This window comes from Centroberyx gerrardi, chromosome 22 (assembly GCF_048128805.1).
Source record: "Centroberyx gerrardi isolate f3 chromosome 22, fCenGer3.hap1.cur.20231027, whole genome shotgun sequence".
Taxonomy (NCBI): domain Eukaryota; kingdom Metazoa; phylum Chordata; class Actinopteri; order Beryciformes; family Berycidae; genus Centroberyx; species Centroberyx gerrardi.
In genome coordinates, this window is record NC_136018.1 from 11666139 (window position 1) to 11690243 (window position 24105).

At 43.7% G+C, this 24105-nt stretch overlaps 1 protein-coding gene across 2 annotated transcripts in view; it reads left to right on the forward strand.

The window, feature by feature from the left end:
- prex2 (phosphatidylinositol-3,4,5-trisphosphate-dependent Rac exchange factor 2) overlaps positions 1-23673 on the forward strand; it is a 97304-nt gene extending 73631 nt beyond the window's left edge. The window contains exons 34-41 of one of the 2 annotated variants that reach the window (XM_071923983.2): positions 316-418; positions 532-675; positions 812-926; positions 11883-11949; positions 12576-12766; positions 16449-16551; positions 20601-20668; positions 22463-23673. In XM_071923983.2, the coding sequence (XP_071780084.2) occupies positions 316-418; positions 532-675; positions 812-926; positions 11883-11949; positions 12576-12766; positions 16449-16551; positions 20601-20668; positions 22463-22508 (837 nt within the window). In that variant the 3' untranslated portion in view covers positions 22509-23673. The remainder of the gene's footprint in view (positions 1-315; positions 419-531; positions 676-811; positions 927-11882; positions 11950-12575; positions 12767-16448; positions 16552-20600; positions 20669-22462) is intronic. The other variant, XM_071923987.2, reaches the window with a different exon arrangement.
- The last annotated feature ends 432 nt before the right edge of the window (positions 23674-24105 follow it).

Here is a 24105-nt window from a genome sequence, read left to right on the forward strand (position 1 = left end):
ACATGAAAACAGGCGCAAACAGTTGCCTACATGCTAACAGACTTTCACAGGCATCCGTACTATACACAGACGTGAGCATACACACACACTTTGTCACGTGTATAAACACAAGCACACTCCTCAGACAGGCATGCGCGCATCTTGCCGCACCGCAGGCAAAATGGGAAAGGTTTTCTTTGCGACACACTCTCCTTTGCTCTCTGCTCTCTTTCTCTCCCGCAGGCGCACGTACACACACACACACACACACACACACACACACACACACACACACACACACATACACACTTATGTCTGTTTTATGCCTCTCGACAGACTGATGAGCAGGCCATGTTGGAGGACACTCAGGTGGCCTTAATTGACCTGGAGAAGGTCACTTTCTACTTCCGGCAGTTTGAAGGGGAGCCACTGGTGGCAAGTATGTACGCTACAGTGCTGAATGTTTTTGCAAGTAATGAAAAGCATCATTACATCCTCATCGATTGTTACTTGAACATTTCTCCTCCCCTCTCCTCTCCTCTCCTCTGGCAGACATGCCCATCTCGTACCAGGTGGAGGGCACCCGCCAGGCGCTGAAGGTTTGCTTCTACCTGGAGAGTTTCTACTTCTCCCAGCTGCCTCAGAGGCTGAAGAACGGAGGAGGCTTCAAGATCTACCCTGTGCTCTTCACACAAGGTACGGTGAGGAAGGTTTAGGAACTTCAAGTTTGATCAAAAACACTGGCAGACACTCATACAGTCTCTCTCTCTCTCTCTCTCTCTCTCTCTTTCTTTCTTTCTTTCTTTCTTTCTTTCTCTCTCTCTCTCTCTAGCATTGGAGAGTATGGAGGGATACTACTACAGAGACAATGTGTCTGTGGAGGAATACCAGGCCCAGATCAATGCAGCCTCATTGGATAAGGTCAAACAGTACTACAAGAGACTGAGGTATGTTATACTATGCATACACACACACACACACACCCACACACACACACACACACACACGTTTCTTTCAGAACTTACCCTGTGCTGCTGTTCTTATTGACAGGCTCAAACCGCCCCCCTCATATTAAGATTTGACTTTACAACTCTGCTACAAAGACTTGATAACAGTTTTCTGTGCAGTGTACTTGTCCTGTGGTGAAGGAGAAACAGATACGACCCAATATGCATCAGGAGAAACATACATTCTCTCGGCCTTGGCTCTGAACACCCAGCAGGGCCTCAAGGTGATTGGCTGAAAGAACACAGCAGGAATGTTTTATGATTGGTTGAGGACACACACAGCGGGGCAGCAGTGATTGGATGAGAGCGCCCAGCATGTCACCGGGCCTGATGTAGTGCTTCTGTAGAGCTGTTGCACTCAATTACCTCACACCCCATTGGTTTGCTGCACACCTGAGACCCTCTGTGATTGGCCAGGCATGGTTAACTTAATGAGGTGGAAATTTTCTGAAGAGCCCGCATGAAAAACAGACGCTTCTGGGACTTGAAAATAAGTGCTTGCCTTTATTTAATCCCCACATTTCCTTCTCTCCTCTCAATTGACAGAATGAGGGTGTCATACCTATACGACATGCTGCCTGACTATCTATAGTGTTTCATATTAGATGCTGACTTGTGATTTCAGAGACAGGAAAGCACATTTAAACTGCCCGTTTATTACGGGATGTGAATGCCCCCGAAGGCACAAGACCCATCAAGAATTCATGTTGAGAATTTTGTGATACTGTGTAAAAAAAAAAAGAAATGAGATATAGCTTTTATAAAATATCTCATATCTGTGTAGCACAGTTCCGCCTATCTGTAACAAAGCTGTGAATACAAGAGAATGTTCTGAGTGGACACACACACACACACACACACACACACACACTCTCCAGATCTTCTTGAAGTCTGTTAAACAGGCAGCCTGTTATCATAGATCCAAGCTTTCCTTCTGTCTGTATGTGAATATTTGAGTTGTGCCAGTCCTTAAGTTGCCAATGAAATGCAGATACTGTAGTATTAAGATGATGACGATATAGGCTGATACCATCTGAGTTAATAGAAAGAATCAGTCATGCTCCGCGAAAGCGTTTTTGAAGCCTTGCCAGAGTGTGTTCCTTTATTGAATACCTGGGAGGGCGGCTGGTCGACACGTCAGGCTTGAGCTAAACATCTGCTGCTGATTGTGTAGATAATTAGACGCAGAACAGAGCCCACAGCCAAACTTCATCACGTTATTTAGGGAGAATCTGCTTGGGGGGTGCATGATTTACAAGTAGGGCAGTCATGTGCCACATCACTGCATATCCTCCGCAATAACATTCATGTACTGGGAATGCTTGTCCGCGGAGAGTTTTTAATTTGGTCCCAGTGTTTAGCCTGATGAGTGAGGAGAACGCCCAGCATCCATCTCTGTGAGCCATTGCCTCATATTTCCCAAAACGCTGTTGTGGTTCTGCTGGGCAACAGAAACCCAATAGTGCTGGATCATCTCTCAGTCCTCTGTGTAAGTCGGGCCTTTCAGACTGTCCTGCTATCTCTTCGTGTAATAATATCCTCCACTAGATGTTCTGGGACACCGTAGCCTTTTAATAGTGAATGGGAATATTGGCATTTTTCTGGCGTCACCTTTATTTTATTGACTCCTTGTTTGCAGACTCCAGTGGGGATAAGGGGCTTCATGATCAGTCTCGGAAATGTCACCGCTCTAATTAAGATACCACAGGGAGGGACATATTATGTGTACGAGTGTGTGTTTGGATGCATGTCTTTGTGTCTGCGTATCTAGATCTGTGTGTGTGTGTGTGTGTGTGTGTGTTTGCTAGCGCATAACTACCTGCAGCACCTCTTTACGTCTTGTATGTACAAACATTTGAGATATGTTTGTATGTATAGTTTCATGGTATGGACCATACCTACTGTACTGTGTGTGGGATTCAGCTGTGCTATTCAAAATCTAGCAAACACACAATGTCAGTGTGTGTGTGTCTGCATGTGTGCACACAGACATGTATGCACGTGTACTGTACGTCTTTATACAGTTTGACCTGCACAGAAAAGGCCTAATTGAATTGACAGCAGAGGCTCCAGCAGTAACAGGGAGCAGATGTGTGCTGACAGCCCAGGCGAGTGAAGCTGGTGATGGGGAGAGGATTAGGGGGCTGGGTAGGGGATATGGATAGGCGGTTTGCTTCAGAGACCCAACTAGTGAGAAACGAGACCCCGCGCTCTCTCAGGTAGCCGTACAGTAACTCAATCTCCTCTCCAGCACAACCTGTCATAGCCCAGAACTGCAGATTATTTCAGCCGGAATCCAATCATCTCTCTGTCCTCTCAAGCAAGTTATCAGTTCTCCCACTCACTGTGTTTATAGTCCGATGGGTTGAATCCTTTAATGTACTGTAAGACTGGTTTCAGGAATCAGATTTACCTTTTTTGCCAAGTAGAGTACATGTACAGGAATTTAGTGGTAATTTGGTGGTGTTTGTGCCGAGACATAGTGACAACTTACAGAACACCTGTAGCTCAAGGACAACAGGGCATCACATAAGTGCAAAGGGACATTGCAAGGCACATGATAGACGGTAAACTATCCACTCCATATATACAGAACATTCAGCATTCAGTGCCAATGACTCACTCATGTAGGCCTGCACATGGTGTAATACAGCGAGCACTCACAAAATTTTAGTAGGTTCGTTGCACCAGGAATACATTTCTTTGCTCCCACCTTGTATCAATTGCAGTAATGTAAATACTCCCAGCTGGCTTGCAACAGGCGGCGAATACAATGTCTCTCTATGCAATATTACCAGTAGTTTTCTCTAGCTGCCTGCCATGTGTCTTTCTGCTGACCACAGACCAGGCTGTGATGTCACTCCTCTCTCCAGTGCAGCCTTCCAACCTCAGGCACCTCGTTATCCTTGGAGCCCGGCCACGGCAGCGCTGGGTCTAACCCACAGTATGGTCTGGTGCCAGAGGCTGACTGACAGACAGAAACAGCCCAGCACACGCAATACTGAACTGCATGAACTGCAGCGCCTAGATTAGGGGCTCTCAAACGTTTTCATGTCACGGATCCCCAAATAGAGCCACATTAGGCCACAGCCCCCCCTTTGACAGGATTTTGTCCCAAAGACTCCCATATGGAATGATTTTTGTTGTTGAGGGGTTCGGAGTTAATTTTCTAACTGTCAACAGTGTATGTGGGGAGATAATAGTGGTGAGAGTGAAACCTGTGATTCGTATATACACTCTTACACATTCTCTAATTGGGATAATTTGTAGTGAATTCAATTACAGAGGAATTAAAGTTCCTCGCTATTCTCGGGACCCCCTGGATCTCCCTCATGGACCCCCACTTTGAGGACCGCTGGCCTAGATAACGTATATTTCTGTAAACATTTGTGCGTGCGTGCGTGTGAATGCATAAGTGTATTTGTGCATGTGTATATGTGCATTATCGTGAATTCAAAAGCATGACGAAAGCATGTTGTGTGTCTTTGTCTCTTGCTTTCTTCTTTGCCTCTTGCTTTCTCTGTCTTTTTTTGCGCTCCTCCATTGAAGCCTTTGCCAGCATGCATCGTGGGATTTATCCTATTTCAGAGCAGTAATAACAGCCACGTAAATGATACCATCGCAAGGGTTGCTTTGAGATTTCCCAGCAGCCCACTGTCTCTGCCGTGCGCTTGCATTGCCCACACCAAGATACAGTATGGTCGGAGTAAAGCCGTAGCGCCTGATGAAGTCACTCAAGTCTTCTGCAAAACATAAACTCACAGGCCAAATCACAAGCACATGCCTGCTCCCATAGGAGTCAGTGGTATACAGAGCCACCCATGTTTTCACTCTTTTACGAACCATCTCAGCTGACATGTGCAGTGATGTAGAAGAGTTTTGAAACCCTGACATATAGCAAAGAGGCAGTTTCCATAGACTTAGTCGTGTTTTTGGTTTGAATCTCATGCAAGTTACTACATGCAGAAATGGGAATGCGATGTTGAGTTTAATGGGGAGGGGTAATTGCCCCTAACTTTTTTGTCGCATGAGGGAAATGTCCAGAAGCATAGAATCCTTCATCTATTAACCCCACTCTTTAGGCAAAGCTCCCTGTTGTAAGTCCCTGTTGTTTATGAGGAAAGAACAGAAATTGCCCAGAAAACAGCTTTGCCTTTAGGATAGAGCAGCAAGGGAAAATGGGAAAGAGGGAAAGGTAAGAGGAAGACAGATCGTCAGAGGAGGTGGAGTGAGTCGGAAGGATGGAAGGGATTTCAAGGGAGGGATGTAGATGGGGTGAGGAGGGGAGGGAGGAGTGGAGAAGAGAAACAGAGGGAGGAGAGTGTGCAAATGTATTATGCAAAGGGGGAGATTACTGCAGGTTTCTGGTTCCATCTCATTTTGCTCTTATTGACAGGAAGTTTCAGAAAGGAATTGGGTTTTCCTTTCACAAGCTCACTCTTGCTATTGTATTGATTTGATATGCATGGTATAGAGTGCAAAACAAAGACAGAGAGAATGCATTGTGTACATGACAAATAGTGCATGTTGTTTGCATTGCATATTGTCCTCTGTGTGTATCATGTGCAAATGTTGTCTCCTGCAGCCATAACATTAACCTGTCAGTGTAACCAGACACATTTAAATCAATGATTTCTGGCACAGGGACAGGCAGAGAACTATACTGCAGGCATTAGGCTTCTCTCCCTAATGGAAATGGATATGGCAACAGTGGAGGAACATTTGGCACTGAAACACAAGGCAGATTCTCACATCTCAAAGTACATCTCCCTTTGACATCATCGCATGATGTATGTGGATGTTAAAATTATATACCATCTGTCGGAAAGGTATCTAATACACTGGGATTCAGGATAATAGTGTCCACTAAATTATATATATTATTGCCATAGACTCTTGTATTTCCTACTCCTCCATTTAAACAGTCATGGATCATTACCAGACAACACAGCTAATCTGCAGCTGAATTGCACTTCCCAAGGTAATATCTGCTCATTGCACATTGTACTGTAACTATAGGGAGTTGTTAATCACAAAACTGCAGTACAGTTTGTCTTGATTAGACAGTGAGAAAATGCCCTACGGTTATTGCAGGTCACAGTGTCAGTTGCAACACAGCAGCGAGCTCCCTCACTCCTTCCTTTATCTCTGCTCCCCTATGGCTGGAGCAGAGATCGATCCCCTCACTCCTGTTCAGGCGTGACCTAGTGTTTAGTGTTTAATTCTGTCCGTGGGAAGTGCCACGTGCACGGCATGATTAATGCTGCTAGCTGAATGAGCGGGGCGGTAATTGCTAACTCAGGTTGCACTTGGTTAGTCTCATATGAACATGAACATGCGCACGGACACTTGCACCCATATGCCTGCATGCATGTACGCACACACACTTGAATGGGTACACACATACACACACACACACACACACACACACACTGACAAACAGATATCCAGTTCAAGCCTCCCTAACAGCTAGCTCTGGGTAATCTGTGCTGTCTGCTCCCCAAGGATATCACCACAGTATCTGCTGAAAGAACAAGATGACAGATGGCATGGCATCCCTGAAGGTCATTCAGCACACAAACATGCATTCTACCACTGTGTTAAACATCAAAATATCACCACAAATCTGTAGTTGGGCTCAAAAGGAATAGCTGCTACATGCAATTGATGGCATCTTGTTCACAGTAGCAGAGCTAATGTAGTAATGATTAATACAGTGATAGCCACTGCAGCAAGTTCCCTCATCTTGCTTCTGACCTGCATTATGCTGCAAGCTTCTCTCAAGCAATTACTCCTCAGAGTGGAGCAGCAGTCAAGCAGCAGTGCAGCTAGCTGGTTAAAAGTGGGATTTCTATGATGGCTCCATCTGCAACCTAAGAAGTAACTCTAAGCTTTCTGAGGAGTCGTTCTCACTGAATGAGAAACATGGCTCAGCCACCCTGCTTCTCCTTGGATCAAGTCATGAGTCTCATTTCTATGCTGATTATGGATATTCTTTTAGCTGCAGCAGCGAGGCACTGACAAGATGCCCATGTGCATTTCATAAACAGAACTGAGCATTGCAGTCTCTTAATGTATTCCCACAGTTCAGAAAGTGATGAAAATGCTACAGTCTTTGCCTTGGCGAAGGGAGTCCCAGTTCACTAAGAGCAGGGGGGAAGGTGGTGGGGCTTTGTTCTGGTCCAGCTGGAGTGCAGTGAACCTGCGTTTATAAAGCCTAGTGAGGCTGAGGATCACTAACCAGGTTCCATTTATCATTCCTCATTCATTATATTGTGGAACGGCCAGAATGATCACGGCTCTGCACTTATACTTAGTGATGCTTGATACTGTAAAAAAGACCTTGACTCATCTTTGCAGCAGCCTGAACTATGTGTGATTCTGCCAGACAGAGGGGAAAACAGTATCATCCTACACCAATGAAATGCATGCATTCATCTGTCCAAGAGGAGCCATGTATATTTTTCACGTCAAGGCACCTTCTTACATGTAGTGCTGCTAAACCAGTGGCTATTCTTGCTCATTGTAATGTGTAACTGCTTGTGTTTCCTCTATGACAGTGATTTAGGAGAGCTACAGTACGTGTTAAACAGGATCTGACACTAAAATCCCATTAAGGCTGATTTACATTTGGTGTCAAGGACCGGACATTTGTTTCTTCGTCTTGATTGACACTAATGGCTTTGACAATGGCCTTCTTGACCTCTATAATGAAAGGGTGAAATTAAATCAAAGCAGCATATAATGTGTGTGTAATACTTTTCCGTTGACTATATTCAGGGAGTTCAGTGCCTCTGCTTCAGAAGAATGGTCCATATTTATTATAATTTGATGACTTTGATCATTGTCATAATAGTCATATTTTTTTAACTTTTATTATTGAACAAAAGGAAACATTGTCATTATTACCTAGTTATACCTACTATATATTTATCAAGTGTGAACATCCTAAGTAATTTTATCTCAGGTGGGTTTTGAGGTTTTTCCTGCTGGCATGCATTTCTATATTAAACTGTGGCTGTCACATCGCTGGTCATAAATCTTTGGAAGTGTAAATAAGGAGGCGTGGGATACAGAAATGACCTGCAGCACACTACACACTGCATCACACCAGCGTCAATGCAGAAATATCACTATATGGCATGTGAGACCTCCGGCAAGGCCTCATTAGCCCATGGGCAGTTCAGCCACACACTGCAGGGGTTTGTGGGGGATTTAATAACCGTGAGTGTCGTTCATCACGGCAGCGTCAGTGATTTACCTGGACCAGCATGCACCTCTGCGGGGTCACACACACGTGGAATGGCATAAATCCTGGACACTTTAACTGTGTCCTCAATGGTTTGGCGGGTGTGAAGTCAAATCCACTGAATATGCTAAACAATTACATTTAGAATGTTTTTAGTCATCACTCAAGATGTTTCAGGGATCATTTCGTCTTTTCTCTTGTCCATGTACTTTTTCTAGCAGAGGATGTCATGCTACTGTTCCCACGCTTCTACTTTGAAAACATCTGTGTTCTGGATCCCCCTTCATTGACACTGTAGCCACTGCTAATGCTCCTGTGCTGGGAAAAGGCCTGAAGTGTCCTATTGTTATGAAGAAAGCAGAAACAAAGGGAATTAAGTATCCTCATAGGCCCATTAAAATAAGGCCGGTTGAAGCAGAGCAGGGCATCCCTGGCCTGCAGCCAAATCCTCCATTAAAGCCTTGTGTAAAAACCTGTTGGGACTGGGGTGGGGGGTGTGGGGGTGGAGGGTAATGGGGGGTGGGGGCATTAGTTTTTGCAGAGGGGGCTGAAAGCCCGCGCTTGCTGCCCCACTAACTTCACCCTTGGTTTTCCAGAGCTTTATAGCCACAAATACAAATAGGGGAAATGTTCTTCCCAGATGAAATAAAGCCACAGAGCTGATCGCACATGGTTACTAAAACATTCTTCTGTTACACAGTTGCAGTCAGAGGGTTAGTGGGTTGGGATTTTGATTGGAGGAAATCTCCCATGGAACCCATAAAAATAAAGTGGAGAAGCTGTTACTGTCTTAAATGTTGTTGGAGGGTGCCTGTGGCTCAGAGGGAATGATTACAAGCTTGTGACCATGCTGCTGGGGGCCCGCTATGTCCTTTTCTCCAATCTGGCCTTCGCTGCTCTTGATTGCCTTTAAAATGGGGCAGCTGGAGTTCAGGCTCCATGTGAGAGTTGAGCAAAGGGGCGTGGGTAAACCTGAGAGCCACTGTTGATGGGAAAGGAAACAGTATAGGCGCCCTGTGGATTTAGGCCTACACCTAATATGTATGTAATATGTTGTTAGCCACACAGTGATGTTTGCACACTGTGTGTGGGCTTAAAATGTCATTTTTCACCCATAATAATTTCTGAAGTGCCTAGTTTCCAAACCTCTGACAAAACATCATAAGCCCAGAGGATGTAATACAGGCCTACTGTAAACCACACATCACTTGTAGTCTGACTCTTATTATTTTGTCATTAGAGACCTCCAGGAGAGCCGGCTCTGTCCCTCAGGCTGTGGTTGGCTGTATTTTTAGAACGCCCAGCCTCTTGGAGTAAGTCTGTGAGATAATCAGTGGGTAAAATGGCCTTGTCTCTGCTAAATGTGTGTACAAGGGCAAGGTGAGGTCAGGTTTTCTTTTTTTTTTTTTGCCAAAACAGATAAACATAAATGCGAGCATTGTTCAGATGGAGTGGAGTTGGCCAGTTATACAGAAGGTGACTCTTCTCTCAGACAGATTCTAGTATAGACCTTCAAGATAAAGGTCTGAGCAGCAGACCGATAAGAAGGACAAGGGTGAGTGGGCTCGCAGCACACAGTTGGAGTATAACAGATAACAGGCCATACCTGCAGTAACAGCTTCAGTAAGAACTATTTCAGGGCAAGGTTTTGAGTTTGAATGGAATTGTTTTCTTTTTTGTTTTCATAGTGTAGACGTTTTATCGCTTGAATGAATCTCAGCCCTCTCTTTGTTTGTCCTGTAAAGAGAATGATGTTTTGTTTGGAAGGAGTTAGATGCAACTTTCATGGACTGCAGTAGTTTGTTTTTCCACAGTACCTAGGCTTTTATACACACACACCCACACACACACGCACACACACGCACACACACGCACACACATATACACACGCATACAGACACAATATTGATGCCAGGTGCTAACAGCACAAATCTTAATGAGGAAATCAAATATTTAGTGCTTTAAACACTGTGCAGACCCCACATACCCTTCATCCATCCACCCCTTATATATTATTTAGCAAACGACATTATGGCCCTCATGCCACTTTATATGTTTGCCAGCTGTTTATAAGAGGAATTGAAGAGGTTGGCGTTTCTGAAGCGCTGTGTAATTCCCAGACTATCTTGAGCATCTTGTGAATGATAAAGCCGTCTTGAACCAATTACATGGGCTGTTAGCTCCGTCTGAACCCGTAGTAAACTCTGCTCATATTCATTTAGTAGTGCACGCCACAAGGTTAAAGGATAATTCGCTGGATAGGAATGAAATAATTGGAAAACACTTGGAAACTGTCAACAAGGGAAGGTATAAAATGGCTGCGCTACTCATCTGTGTCTTATTAGAATAGATGTGTGTTGTGTGTTAGTGTCATGCATGTGGATATTAATAAGCTGCTCTACTGTTAATCAGGACTAAAATGACAAACATCCTGTTAGTGTGTAGGCAGCATGCTGTGTTGCAGATGTGAAAGCTCTGCCCACATATTAGCCCCTTAGCCCCATTAGTCTAAATGGGATCTGAGTGCATTATGGAGGCATTAGGGCCTTGTATGTATGTGAACGCATATTTCTTCCAGTGGGTGTGGGTGTGTTCACTACAGTATGGCTGCGGTAGAGCATGTCATTATTGTGTGTGTGTGTGTGTCTGTGTTCTTGATCACCTACTTCATTTCAATTCCGCTGAGTCCTGATTTATATCACTATAAAATCTTGAATCATGGATGTTTTAATGCTGCTCTGATTAATTAATTTCATTAATATTATGTCAGGCAGAAATACCACCGTCATAATGAATGCCTCCCTGGCCTGATTTTAATCACTTGCTGGCAGACTGAATGCAGATGAGTGAACTCTGCTTCACAGATTCTTGTAAACAATCTTCCTCCCGCAAAGTCTCTTGTTCCTGCATCTCTTATAACCAAATTTTGCCGTAAACATTACATTTATGATTTCAAAAGCGTATACTATATGGATGGCTGTGTGTTGTATATTATTATTATTATATTATTGCTTCTGGCATGAGACAATGGAGCGTGTGATTTTATTACAAGGGGTTTAATGTAGGATAGTATACTATTTATAGTACAGTGCTGGATTACGGAGATTTGATAGAGTCACAGACTGCTGAGCTTGCACCAACAGCACTCAACCTCCATTGGGCTCATTGCGGCACGCAGCCTCTCTATCTCCTCGAAGATACCAGTCCAGTGCTGCCTCCGATGGAGGAATGAGACATTACACCAAATCAGATGTACTCCATGAATGAATGAGGCAATGGCATTTGGAGTGAAGCCCAGGACAAGAGATGCTTAGTCTGTGTTTCTGCTGAGCTGTGCCCGAGTTACTCTCATGATTGATAGTCAGATGGTGGAGCTCCATAATGAACGGGTGGCCTACTTTTCCCAGAAAGGCAGCCAGTGCCTTGCTCCTGATGACCTCATGGCGCAGGGAGGAGAACACCACAGTGTGTTGTTCAGTCAGTGAATAACGACTTTCGTACTATTGTTTAATAAGTATCCACTCCGGTACATTAATGCTTCACATCTGGACAGTAAAAACAGTTTTGCCCTCCAATTACATTACAAATATCCTGTTATGGGTTGCTCCATATCTGAACAGGATTTTTTGTTTTTTGTTTTTTCCCAGGGCGTTCTACCTGGACCAGTCCAACATGCCACCCAGCTCTGCACCCAAAGCTGCCCTCATAGACAAGGTAAGAACACCCTCACACAACCTTATGCTGCGTTCATGTCATATCGGAAAAAGTGGAAGAATGGGATTACGTCTCGTTGCTACAACTTGGAAGAGTCCACATGTTTAACTCACTGGAACACTGGAAGATGGCGATCGTGAGGTCAATTGTTGTTACTTTAAAATCAACCATAGAGACCTGCAGCAGATATAGCTCGCTTCTTCACAAGTAGAGTTGATTGTATTTGTGTGAATATAACTGATAATTTTAATTTCTATTATCTTTGACTGCAAACATTGGTGGATTCGTTGTGTTGAGACACCTCTGGAATTTGTGACACCAAGTGGGAAGTCCACAAAATTTCCACATATCTTACTTGTAATTACCACTAAGAGGCTGAGGTGACATTTTTTTTACCAGTGGGCAGCTCGTATTTATGGTAAATCCGTGAACGCAGCATTACTCCCACATCCTGGGTCTGCCTGATCGAGGACTGCAAGTACATCCTCGTCTGCAGACACGCTCTCCCTCCCCAGTTTGCTATGCCCTTCTCTCTTTGTACTCCTTTGTAAATGAACAAGCTGGCAGTCGTTCATATCATTCCTGTTTGATCCTGACCCAGCCCCTCTCCCTCTGTGTCTATCCAGTTGATGCGTCCCCTCAACGCTCTGGAGGAGCTCTACCGTCTGATGGAGAGTTTTATCAGTTGTCGGCGTACTGCCGCCTGTCAGTACACAGCCTGCGGCGCCTCTGGAGTGGGGCTGCTAACTGTGGCCTCTGAGCTCTGTTCACGCCTCGGAGCCACACACATCGTCATGTGCAACAGCGGCGTTCATCGGTGAGTGTATGTGTGTGTGTGCGTGTATACGTCTTGCAATCCTGTGTGCACCGCTTCCAGTTAAATCATACCTTTCTACTTTCCCCACTCCTCGTTTTCTTTCTGGATCTTCGTCTGTGACAGCTCTCTTGCAGTTTTCCGCTCTCTTTCATCTCGCTCGTTGACATCCTTCTCACCTTTACCATCATTACCACCATTTCTCCCTCGTTCTGTGCTCCTTCTTTCATCCTCTTTCTACCTCTCCATTTCATGACATTTCCATAACCCTGCACTACTCACTGTGGGGATTTTCTATTAATACACCGTTCTGTGCATTAATTATCATTAGGACGTTCTCGTTAATGGGGCCCATTGTTTCTCAGACCAGATTAGGGACTTTTAAGTACGCATAGCACTTTACACAGGAAGGAGACAGGTCAATTACTTCCATTCTCATTGAATTCTATATACGGCTCCCTAATTCACCTGCTGCTGAGGGCACCATTCATCAATGCATGAGGACAGAAATATCCTGATCGTTTGTCACCCCTGATTCCCAGTTCCAGCTTTCATCTTTCAACTCTCACTTTGTTCTTTCTCTCCACCCACCCCTCTCTCTGATACCCTCTTTCTTTAGCCTATGACTGTTTCCATATCTTTTTGTCACAGTCACACGCACATACTCACACTCTCGCACGCGCGCACACCCTCATGTGTATGCTGGATGTGACTGATGGTTTGATAAAGTGCCGTGGATGGAGCCGCCTGGTTGCCTGAGCTCTAATAGAAAGTTCCCGTCTGTGCAATGACTGCTGCTCCTTTATTAACCCACAGCCTGTGTGTGTGTGTGTGTGTGTGTGTGTGTGTGCAATTACACACACTAGCCACAAGTTACCCAGACAGGCTAAGTGTACCGTGACACAGCAGGTGACAAGGCCTGCCATATTCAGGACTATTTGTGAACTGGCTTTCTCCCTAAATACTATTTTACCTTTCAAAGCTACAGAAAGAAAGGTGCGTTGGGTTCACTACCACTCTAAACTGCCTTCATGCTTGATGTTACTATCCATAAAAAAACTAGTCTATATGACAGTCAAGGTGTTGTGTATAACTGCCTTACTATTGATAGAACAGATTATGCGTGAGTAAACCTATTTCAGTGCTTCCTCTGTATAATTTCAAACATAATACACAAAAAAAATCTTCTGTGTATTGTTCATGTAAATGGCGAGAACAGCGAATAAATCTCTCGGTATAAATGAAAAACCTATGAAGCCAAGCCAGTAGATTAGTAATGTGGAAATTGCATTATCAGTGTGGCAGCCTTCTCATGCACTATTGATTGGATTAGTTGGCTTGATGGATGAGTTTTAATAACAGTGAAAGCGTGATATTTGGGGGCATCAGCAGTTTGCAATATGCTGTGCTCCTCTCTTCTCTACATTTTTCGTCCATCACCCCTACAAAATCCATTAGAGAGGCAAAAGAGAGAGTTCACACTCTGCCAGCAAGACAAAAAGATAGCAGGAAGGGAGAATGGAACAAAAGCACAAAGCCTCATGCACGTTCAAAGGCACTAGCTTTCACACAGAGTTTGAGATGCTTTGCTTTTCGTCATTCACAGACATATCAGACAGCAGTCGTACATTTGGGCTACATGTTCAGATTTCACACATCTCTGCCTCACTTTTCTGGGGCCTTTTTATTCAGCGATGTGACTTTTCCTTCATCTGACCTCTACTTGGAGTCAAGTGCGGAGTTTATGGAAATGTAAACCGGGTCTTAAAATGAAGCTCTTAAAAGAACGATGCACTGTGCATGCAGTACTTCCTAATATCCAATTTAAATGTTTAGTCTGTATACTTTCCTTCTATGTCCTCTCTGCCCTGTACTTTTTTCTCATTTTCTGCTGCTTCCTCCCTCCTCTTGTTGATCCCCTCGCTGCATCCTGTATCCTCTCTATCTCTCTCTCCTCTCTCTCTCTCTCTCTCTCTCTCTCTCTCTCTCTCTCCCCGTCTTTCCCTCTCATTTATCAGTATGGACTCAGCTCTGGGGGAACGGAGGCTGTAAATGGGATATGGGCTGGAACCACATAAAACAGATGGGTATAAATCACCTCATCCTATCACACCAGCCCTAATGAACAGGGAGACCAAGGGGCCTCATACACATGGATTCTGAGTAGTTCCTTCATCCCGCTCCAGCTGAGGCGATATTTAAGGATCCTCCGTGGGTTTTTTTTTTCCTCCTTTATCGGTGTGAGAAGCTCAAATGGGTGGTTAAAAAAATCCTGCGGTGGCCTGTGAAAGGACATCTTCTGCAAATCTTCACTGGAATATCTCTCAGCACATACAGCAGATGATCTTCGGGTTCATTACTTTTATCACATGATGTTATGCGGTCATAAAGTTGTGCAACTGGAACTCAAGGGGACATTTAAATCCTGATCTGATTGATCCACAGTGATGGTTTATGGCAGCAATATGTCCCTTACCGCACATCTGTTGAGTTTTTTTTGAAGCTTTGTTTTCAGTCAAGAGTAAGAGACAGAGATATTAATCAAACAGCTCAGCTTTCTTACCAGCGCCATGGCAATGTTACTCAATGAAACTCAATCTGGCAGTGTTGGAACTTTGGACAGTTCAATTTGCAGTGAAAGGGCCCTGGATCAATATGCTTGTACAGCTTGTTATCATAGAAAGGTCACCCAGTACCCTTGACACCTGTCACTGGCTCTCTAAGGATTTATCCACACGCTGCCGCCTGCGTGTGTGAGAAAGAGAGAGGGAGGGAGAGACTCGGTGTGTATGCGTGTGTGTGTGTGTGGGAAGGAAGTTTGCTGTGACTAATGAATCACAGACACACGTCAACACTCATTTTACACACATCACACCCCTACAGCAGTGAGAGTATATAGCTTCTGCTACAGAATACACACTGACTCGTCCTTGGACCTTTTTCCCCCCTGGCTGCGATGAGAAGTATCAATCCTGATGATGAGAAAACTGGGTTGTCTCCGCAAGTGCTGAAAGTCCACCTCAAGGTTTATTCCTCTCCTCCTATTTAATCTAAAGCAAAAAATCAGGGGGTTTTATCATTCGCCTGATGCTGGGCGTTTGCTCACTGTGAGTGACATATCAATGGCGACTGAATTGATTCATTAGCGAGGAGATGAGCAAAGGTGAAGCAGGAGAAATATGATGATAATGACAAGGTGTCAAGAGGAGCGAAAGACCGACATGGAGATTTGATAGTCTTACTGAGTTCTGCTGGAGATCTGCCGTATCTGGATGTAGCCCAGAGTGCTAGTTTGGCATGCTTTTGTATCTTCTGCCTTCACAGCCAAAGTACTCAGTCTCAAATCTTGCTTTCAGTCTCAAATGAATGTCTCCGTCTGTAGCAAAGACTGCTTTGTTGCCATCAGAGCACCTCGAGGGCTGTGAATCTCTCAGTGTTGAGTCAGCGCAGGCTTGTATCGTCACTATAGATGATTCTCTTGTGAGTCAATTACAGACTGTGTGCTTTGATAGTACAGTATTTGCGGGATAAGAAAACAAATCTCCCAAATCTCTTGGTGCAACATTCTTTACTCACAAAACTGCATTTTCAGGAACGATATTCTGGTCTTCAGAGAATCCAACATCCACTCTGACTGAGGGTGTGTGTTTAAGCTTGACCGTACGTTCTCCTCTCTGACCAACAGCTGTACTCTGAGTGTGACACTGGAGCAGGCTATCCTGCTGGCTCGAAACCACGGCCTGCCCCCCCGCTGCATCATGCAGGCCACCGACGTCATGAGGAAACAGGTATGTGGGAGCATACACATGCATGCACATGTGTAGGTGCACACACATACACAGTGTGACTGCTAAAGGTTAGGGGGACACATTTGCATCTTACTCCACTCCACATATCCCCTCCCTCTGTTTATATTCTGCTCAGCCTCCTTCTATTGCTGCTACGGTCTGATCCCGTTGCTGGATTACAAATTATTTGCTTTTGTTGGTACAGTCCCAGCAGTGAGATTTTACTAGCATTGTTTCACTTGGAGGGAGACAGGATCTATGTTTCAATCCATGCTGCAATTTCTGCTTCCAAAAATGATGAGATCGACTGTGTGCTTCATTGAGTCTGGCAAACTAGACTGCCAAATCTATTACCCTTGGATTTAACATTGCCAATGGAGAGACAGTTAGGCCAATAAATGCTTTGATTTTTTTCGACCAACTTCCTCGGACTGTTTGGTTTCCTCCAGACTCCACTAGCTGAGCAAAGATGCAATTTTTCAAAGGCTGCCCCCGGGTTTACTAACGCTAAGCGAATTTGTTATGAAAGGCTTTTTAATCATTTTGGGGGAAAAGAAGGAAGCGTTTTCTGCCGTCCAAAAGCAACAATCGTTCTTATTTCTCCTGTCTTCAGTATAATTTCTCTCTCCACTTTCTCTGTTCATTCTCTCTCTCTCTGATTGCAACATTACCAGATAGGCATCCACTTCTGCCAGAATATGAATCAGAGAGAAAAAGGGAGAAAGAGAGTTGAAGGACTGGAGCTTATTTGTATTGTATTTGCATGTCTACCTGGGGCTGAGAGAAGCAATTCCCATTACTTTCTCATAGCGTACGCATTTTCGCCCCACAAAAGGCTTCAGCCGTGACCAGAACTTGGCCTGCATCTCTAACTCTCATTAGAAGTTCTGCGAGTGCTGCTTGCAGTCAGAGGAGAGGTTAGTCGAGAGGCCTGGAACGTTTAATCTCTACACTCTTAGAGGAAGTGGGCTGCCAGCCAGAAGAATGCAACTCTGTGCATTGTTTGACCTTCAGTACTATGTGGCTAGAAAGAATACGACCATGTGCAGGGTGTGGGTATGAGATATTGTTGAATAGAATATAAAAAGGTGCAGGTATGGTGTTTGGCTGTTTCAGTGAGTTTTGCAGAGCCCAGTGTAAGCCCTGTAATTTGTCTTTGTAGAATAATCGCAGTACAATGTGGCATTTATTGTACCGTGTTTCTTAAATTGAGACTAGGTAATTTATGGATGGGGCAGTCTATCTTGTTTGCCGCCTGTCAGAACACCTTTAACTTTTTAATTGTGTGTGATTCCGTCTCCTTTTTGCTCAACCTTTTCCCAAGTCTCTCATTAGACATTTGACTTGCCATTTTCTTGTGTCATCATTGACCTAGGCACCACTGAGAGGAGGTAACTTCAGACCAAATAGAGAGCAGAGGGGAGTCTGCTGCATGTGTGTGTGTGTGTGTGTGTGTGTGTCCTTGGTCTCAGACATCAGCTGATGAATTTGATGAATATGAATATCACTCAGGGACTGGCTATGCCTCTACTTCCTAGCTGAATATTCATCTGCTCACTCACGAAAGGTTACCCAGCACAGCATCGAGCCCAATAGGACCCATCCATCATGCCTAGACACCACCACTCAGCTTGGGATGCATCAGCATTGCAGTGATTTGGGAAAAATTGGTCCAATCCTAGCTTGATTTTTAAACTTCTGCCTGGCAATGTCCAATATTTGGACTGTATAAGAAGTGAGCAGTGAGCACCCTATACTTTGAGAACTGTCTTGAGGAGATAACTTACAATATCATCCTTTTAGACTTTATTTATCCTGTATCAGCATATGGCAGGGGCAAGTTTTGAAGTGATTGCTGCTTTTATACATGCTGGGAAATATACTTGTACGTGCATATTCGTTTCTGGCAGAAGTGGATGCATATCTGGTAATGTTGCAATCAGAGAGAGGGAGAGAAAGAACAGAGAAATTGGAGAAAATGGAGAGAGAAATTATACTGAAGACAGGAGAATTGAGAACGACTGTTGCTTTTGGACAGCAGCAAAAGCTTCTTTCTTTCCCCCAAAAATGATTAAAAAGCCTTTCATGACAAATACGTGTAGCATTAGTAAACCTGGGGGGGCTGTCTTTGAAAAATTGCATCTGTGCTCAACTAGTGGGGTCTGGGAGAAACCAAACATAGTCCAAGGAATTTGGACGAAGAAAATCAAAGCATTTATTGGCCTAACTGTCCCTCTATTGGCAATGTTACACCCCCGGGTAAGAGATTTGGAAGTCTAAGTTGCCAGAGAAAACTTGATACTGGGGAAGAGCAGATCCAGACAGATCAAATGGAATAAACTAGATTCAACATGATGAATAAAAATTTACTCCCAGGAAATATTTTTTTCACCTTCTCATTGATGTTTCAGCCATCAGGTCCTTGGCAGAATCTTAAAATAAATCAGTTTTGGGTGCAGATACATCATTTATAAAACATTCAGCTAGCAGGTTTTAGGTATCAGGTAAAACAGACAAACAGACGCATGTGAACAACATTTTAAATATAGGAATGAGACACCGGATGGACTCTGTTTTCCTCCATTTGCTTTTATAATGCTTGAGGCGTCATCCAATATGAATAGTTTCAGACATCTATCACTTTAAGAAAGTTCCATTTGTTGAAGTGACTACAAAAAAAGAGAGTTTTGTTTCTTGCCACTAACTCGCCTGAACTTGTCGGAGTGCCATGTTTTTTAGGGACATTAGGGGGCATCTGTGTCTGGAGGCATCAGAATGGATGGCTGTGATAGGCATCGGATAATTGCTGATGCTATCCTGCTGTCCGGGCGTAGCGTAGGACAGACAGTAAGAACAGAGAGGTCAGACAGCTAATGCACTCTTGGCCAGTCGCTCCCTCTCTGCTCAAAGAGGAGATGCTGAAGACCTCTTGGGGTAATGATTTGATTGCGTATTTCTGTGTGTGTGTGTGTGTGAGAGAGAGAGAGAGAGGGGGGGGGGGGGGGGGGGTATTTGTGAGTGCAGGTGTTCTTGTCTCTAAATTGCAGAGGGGCTGAGTTGCTTTCTTCACACACCTCCTGCCCCCCGCAGTTGTGTATCTGCCGACTCTGCGCACGGCCAGCAGAATACAGGAACATTAGCGAAGTGAAGGCATGCTCCTGACTGGGCACAATCGAACTCTCTCAAACACACACACACACACACACACACACACACACACACGCACACACCTTTCATCGTCCAAATTCCTTACTGCCCACTTTTCGTTCCCCACAGAAAACTACACACATGCATGCGTGCTTTCTTGCATACATGGTCAGACAGACAAAAGGCAGCTGTGGCTTAAATAGAGGGGGCTCAACACGCACCGTATGACATCTACTTAGCCAGCCACAATATTTATCGGTGTTGTTAATGTTTAGCAAAATGCCCAGGATTTACACCTTTGTTCTCACAGGTGACTGCCAGTCATTCTGGGCCTGACAGAAAGCAATCTCACTTGGGGGAAACTCAGGCCATTAAACAAACGCCATCACCAGAGATTGATTCTGGCTAAGATGGCGTCCAATCATAGCTCATCCCCCGGGCCCAGGGGACTTTTAAAATATGTGCATCCTGTATTTCTGAATTTACAGCCATAAACCAATCCATTCAACAACCAAGGCCAGCGCAAAGCGATCTATCTAGGAAGAGTTACATCGACAAGGCCTCAATAGTTCCCAGTGTTTCTTGATAAAATGTTCAATGAACTAATGTTGGCAGTGGCAACACATATAATTCCACACAGTAGAGAGTTTGGCTAATATTGCTCAGCAATTTGTGTCCAAGCAAAAGCTGAATCACCAGACAATGTCAACTTTTTTATACACACAAAGCTTTTGGGCCAAAGCATTCCCAATACTCGGAGGGCTGAAATGTCCTCTGGCTTACTGTCTAAGCTTTGTTTAAGCTCTTCTGTCTGTGGTGTTATTCTTAGCTGCTATTTATGTCAGTTGCATTTCAAATCGATCCAGGACGTCATGAATTGTTGATCTCTGTTTGTCGTTTAGGGTGCAAGAGTTCAGAATTCTGCCAAGAACCTGGGAGTGAGGGATCGCACGCCGTCAACAGTGCCAAGGTAAAACTGCAGTCACGTCCCGTCCATGTGCGGTAACACCAGCCCATTAAACTAATAATGTCCATCTGTGGGTACTTATTTCTGCTTTTGTAAAAGTGTGCATGTGTTTGTACAGTACATACCTAGTGCACTTGTTTGTATTGGGTGTGTGCGTGTGTGCGTGTGTGTGTGTGTGTGTGTGTGTGTGTGTGTGTGTGTGTGTGCTTTTTTTGTGTCGGACCAGAGCCAAGTGGTTCCATTAGAAGGGAGCTCCCTGCACTCACTAGCACCAAGTTAAGGACAAGGACTGCCTCAGCCATTTGGCTATGACATATGGGCTTTTGTGTGACAGGCAGCCCTTTTGAACCTTTTAGTGAAATTGACAAATACAATTAAGTAGGGGGATGATTAGTGTTGAGACATTGTGGTCGGAGGGCGAAATTGCTGCACTCTCAGTGGGTTTATGTCATAATTGTTGCAGTGTGAGTGACTGCTCCGGAATGTGTAAGTGTGCTTTCTGGACCGTGAGACGCGCTCCTATCCCGAATCAAAGGGCTGGTTCACAGGATGGAGATTCTCACTATCGCTGCACTAAAGATAAGAGGAGAGTGAAATTGAGTGCTAGGTTAAATGAAGCTGTCGGTGAGTTTGACTTGTATGCCGCGGGGCGATGTCAGGCCAAGGTCATCGTGTGTGACACCCGTCTGCCCTTTAGCGATTATTTCAACTCCAGAGGACAGCAGTGCTGCAGTCGGACGCCAGAAATACAGCTGATACTGGGAAACATGTATGTGAGGTGTTAAAGGATAACACTGGAGTCATTTTAGTATTTTTTCCTTGCCTTAACTAACACAATACATCATGTTGAACAGCACCTGTATTGCAGTTTTTCCTAGCTAATTATCGAGTTTAATGGGGACTATTTTCACTTTTTCCATTACCGCACACTGTTAATTGCTTCTGGTGGCAGTGAAGAGGCAAAATGAAACTTAAGGCAGAGTGGGAGGGAAATTATTAGGCAAAACGAAACTTAGGGCAGAGTGGGAGGCAAATACACACAGTGATCTCATGATCATTCAGTCAGAGTGGAACTACTTTTGACACGATTGCAACTGCAGTGATTGTGGCCCTATAAAGTCATGTTAGGAAAAAAATACAATACAAATGTGGTTTAAAATTATATATTACATTTGTCAGTGCAGCAGTGTGTCTCTGCAAGCTGTTTTTAATGCATTTTTGAAAACAATGGGAGGTAAGGCAAACCGGCAGCAGAACAGACAGTAGTAGCTTCGGCTGTGGGCTATAAGCCTCACAGTTGTAAGTACTTCTTGTGGGTTTTAAAGGTTATGACTAGGTTTTAGATTTTATATTCACAAAAAATGTTCCCCTAAATATTACCAAACCAAACACAGTTCACTTTTGTACCAACAACACTTTTGTCGGGGTATAGGAGATAAACTCTGAAGTCATTTCTATCAGTTTCACTACTCACATAGATGTTCTTTGTAGCACAGTACTGGGTGTGTGCTGCTAAAAATAGTTATGTGAATACTCAAAGCTTTCCTCCTGAAACTGGACAGAGACTTTAGGACATACTGGACCAATAGGAGTATTTTGGCAATAATGTGAAGTGACACTTAGTGCGATCGCTCAGTCACGGATCACCTTCAGATCATCCCTCTGTGTTTCTGCATGGCTGTGTGCATAGTGTGTAGTGTTTATGATACTGCATGTTAGTGTGTGGTTTACCTGTGACTCGCTGACTCACCCGAGGTTAATGCCGTCTCATCCGTGTGTTTCTCCGCCTCCGATCAGGCTGTACAAGCTGTGCCAACCTCCACCCCCAGACGGTGACCCATAATGCAGTGCATCCAGGAAGTCGCCGAAGAAGTTCAGAGGAGCTTCAAATCTCAACCATCCTGTTTCCTAAAGTCTTCTCTCCGCCCATGAAGGATCAACCTAATTAAAGACAATTGATGACATTGACGATCTGTCATTGGGTCCAGTTTTATATGTTCAGAGTAGCCGCCTATGTGTAAATAGAATTTTAAAACAGTAAATAGTATTTTTAATACTTTATATTTTTCACTGTTGTACTTTATAAGTGTTTTGAAATGTTTTCTTATCCAGCTATCATTATCCTGTGAGCATCTCATCAGAAGATATTTCAGAATGGGAAATCAAGATTTATGCCTAGAGGGTGCAGTCTAAACAGCTCAATGAAATGGAAGGAATCCATCAATCCTCTATCTGCATATTATGGGCTGAAAATGATCTGTTTGTTTTCATGAGGGAAATTTGCATTTCATCATATTAGTTCAATTTGCATATGAAATGAGTGAGATTATATTGATTAAAAGGATATTGGATGAAATTTGGCATTGTATTTGTTCAAGTTAGCCAGTTTCTCTCTCTGCTTTTCTTCAGCTCTCACTTCATTGCTTTATTGATTCCCTCAGTATTGGATAACCATGTGAATGTTTGCTGTGTAACTTTCTGACATGATGTTCATTGGCCTGTAAATATGCATATTTAGCAAAAAATGGTTCTGTGCTGAAAAGAGAGCCGTTCTCTTGTTTCCCCACCTTATGCTGATTTCTAAGACTGTTACAGAAAGTCATCATGGTTCCCTGCAGGGTGACGTGAACGTTGTGTTTTCTACATTGCAGCCTGTGCCTTGAACAGCGCAGCACCCTGATATGAAGAGATTCTCTATGGTCCATCAGTATTAACACAGTATAGGTTATGCCAAGTTTTTGGAAGTAGAGCTATGAAATATATTCTGTTATTTTATATTGTCAGTACTCAGGATTAAAGTGTCTCTCTTTGTTACTTATCATTATTGGATGTTATCATTGTAGAGTGGATGACTAGCTTACTACTATGCAATCAAACACGTGGTAATAAACTGCATCAATAAGCTCCAGTTTATTAGTGTTTCCCATATGTCTCAATATTTTGTTATTGTAAAAATGAAGGTTGACTTAGCATGCCGTATATTTTCTTTAAAACACAGAAATGAAAACAAAGTTATATACTGTATCTGTAAAACAGATTAAAATTGTTAACATTTTTTCGGCTGAACACGTCTGTTATTCATTTCTCATGAAAGTGACCTTTCATTGAGGCCACACACTAGCTGAATTTCTGTTTTAATCCAGTGTATTTCTACAATATTTTGCTCAAATATTATCAGTCTTGAGTAGTTGGGCCTAGGCCTATTCTACAGTTGCTATCTTTCTACCTTAATTAAAAACAGTAGGCCTGCACTTCCACAAAACACCAGTCACACCGGTACATAGCCTCCTGTGCTGTTTAGCCACGTTGTTTAGCTACTGATCAATAGTTACATGGGGGAAGATTTAATTATTCATTCAAAATAAAAGACTTGTTTAAGTTTTGCTTTCTTTTTTATTGCAATGGTGTGTTAACACCGTTTTACGAGTTCGCCATTATAA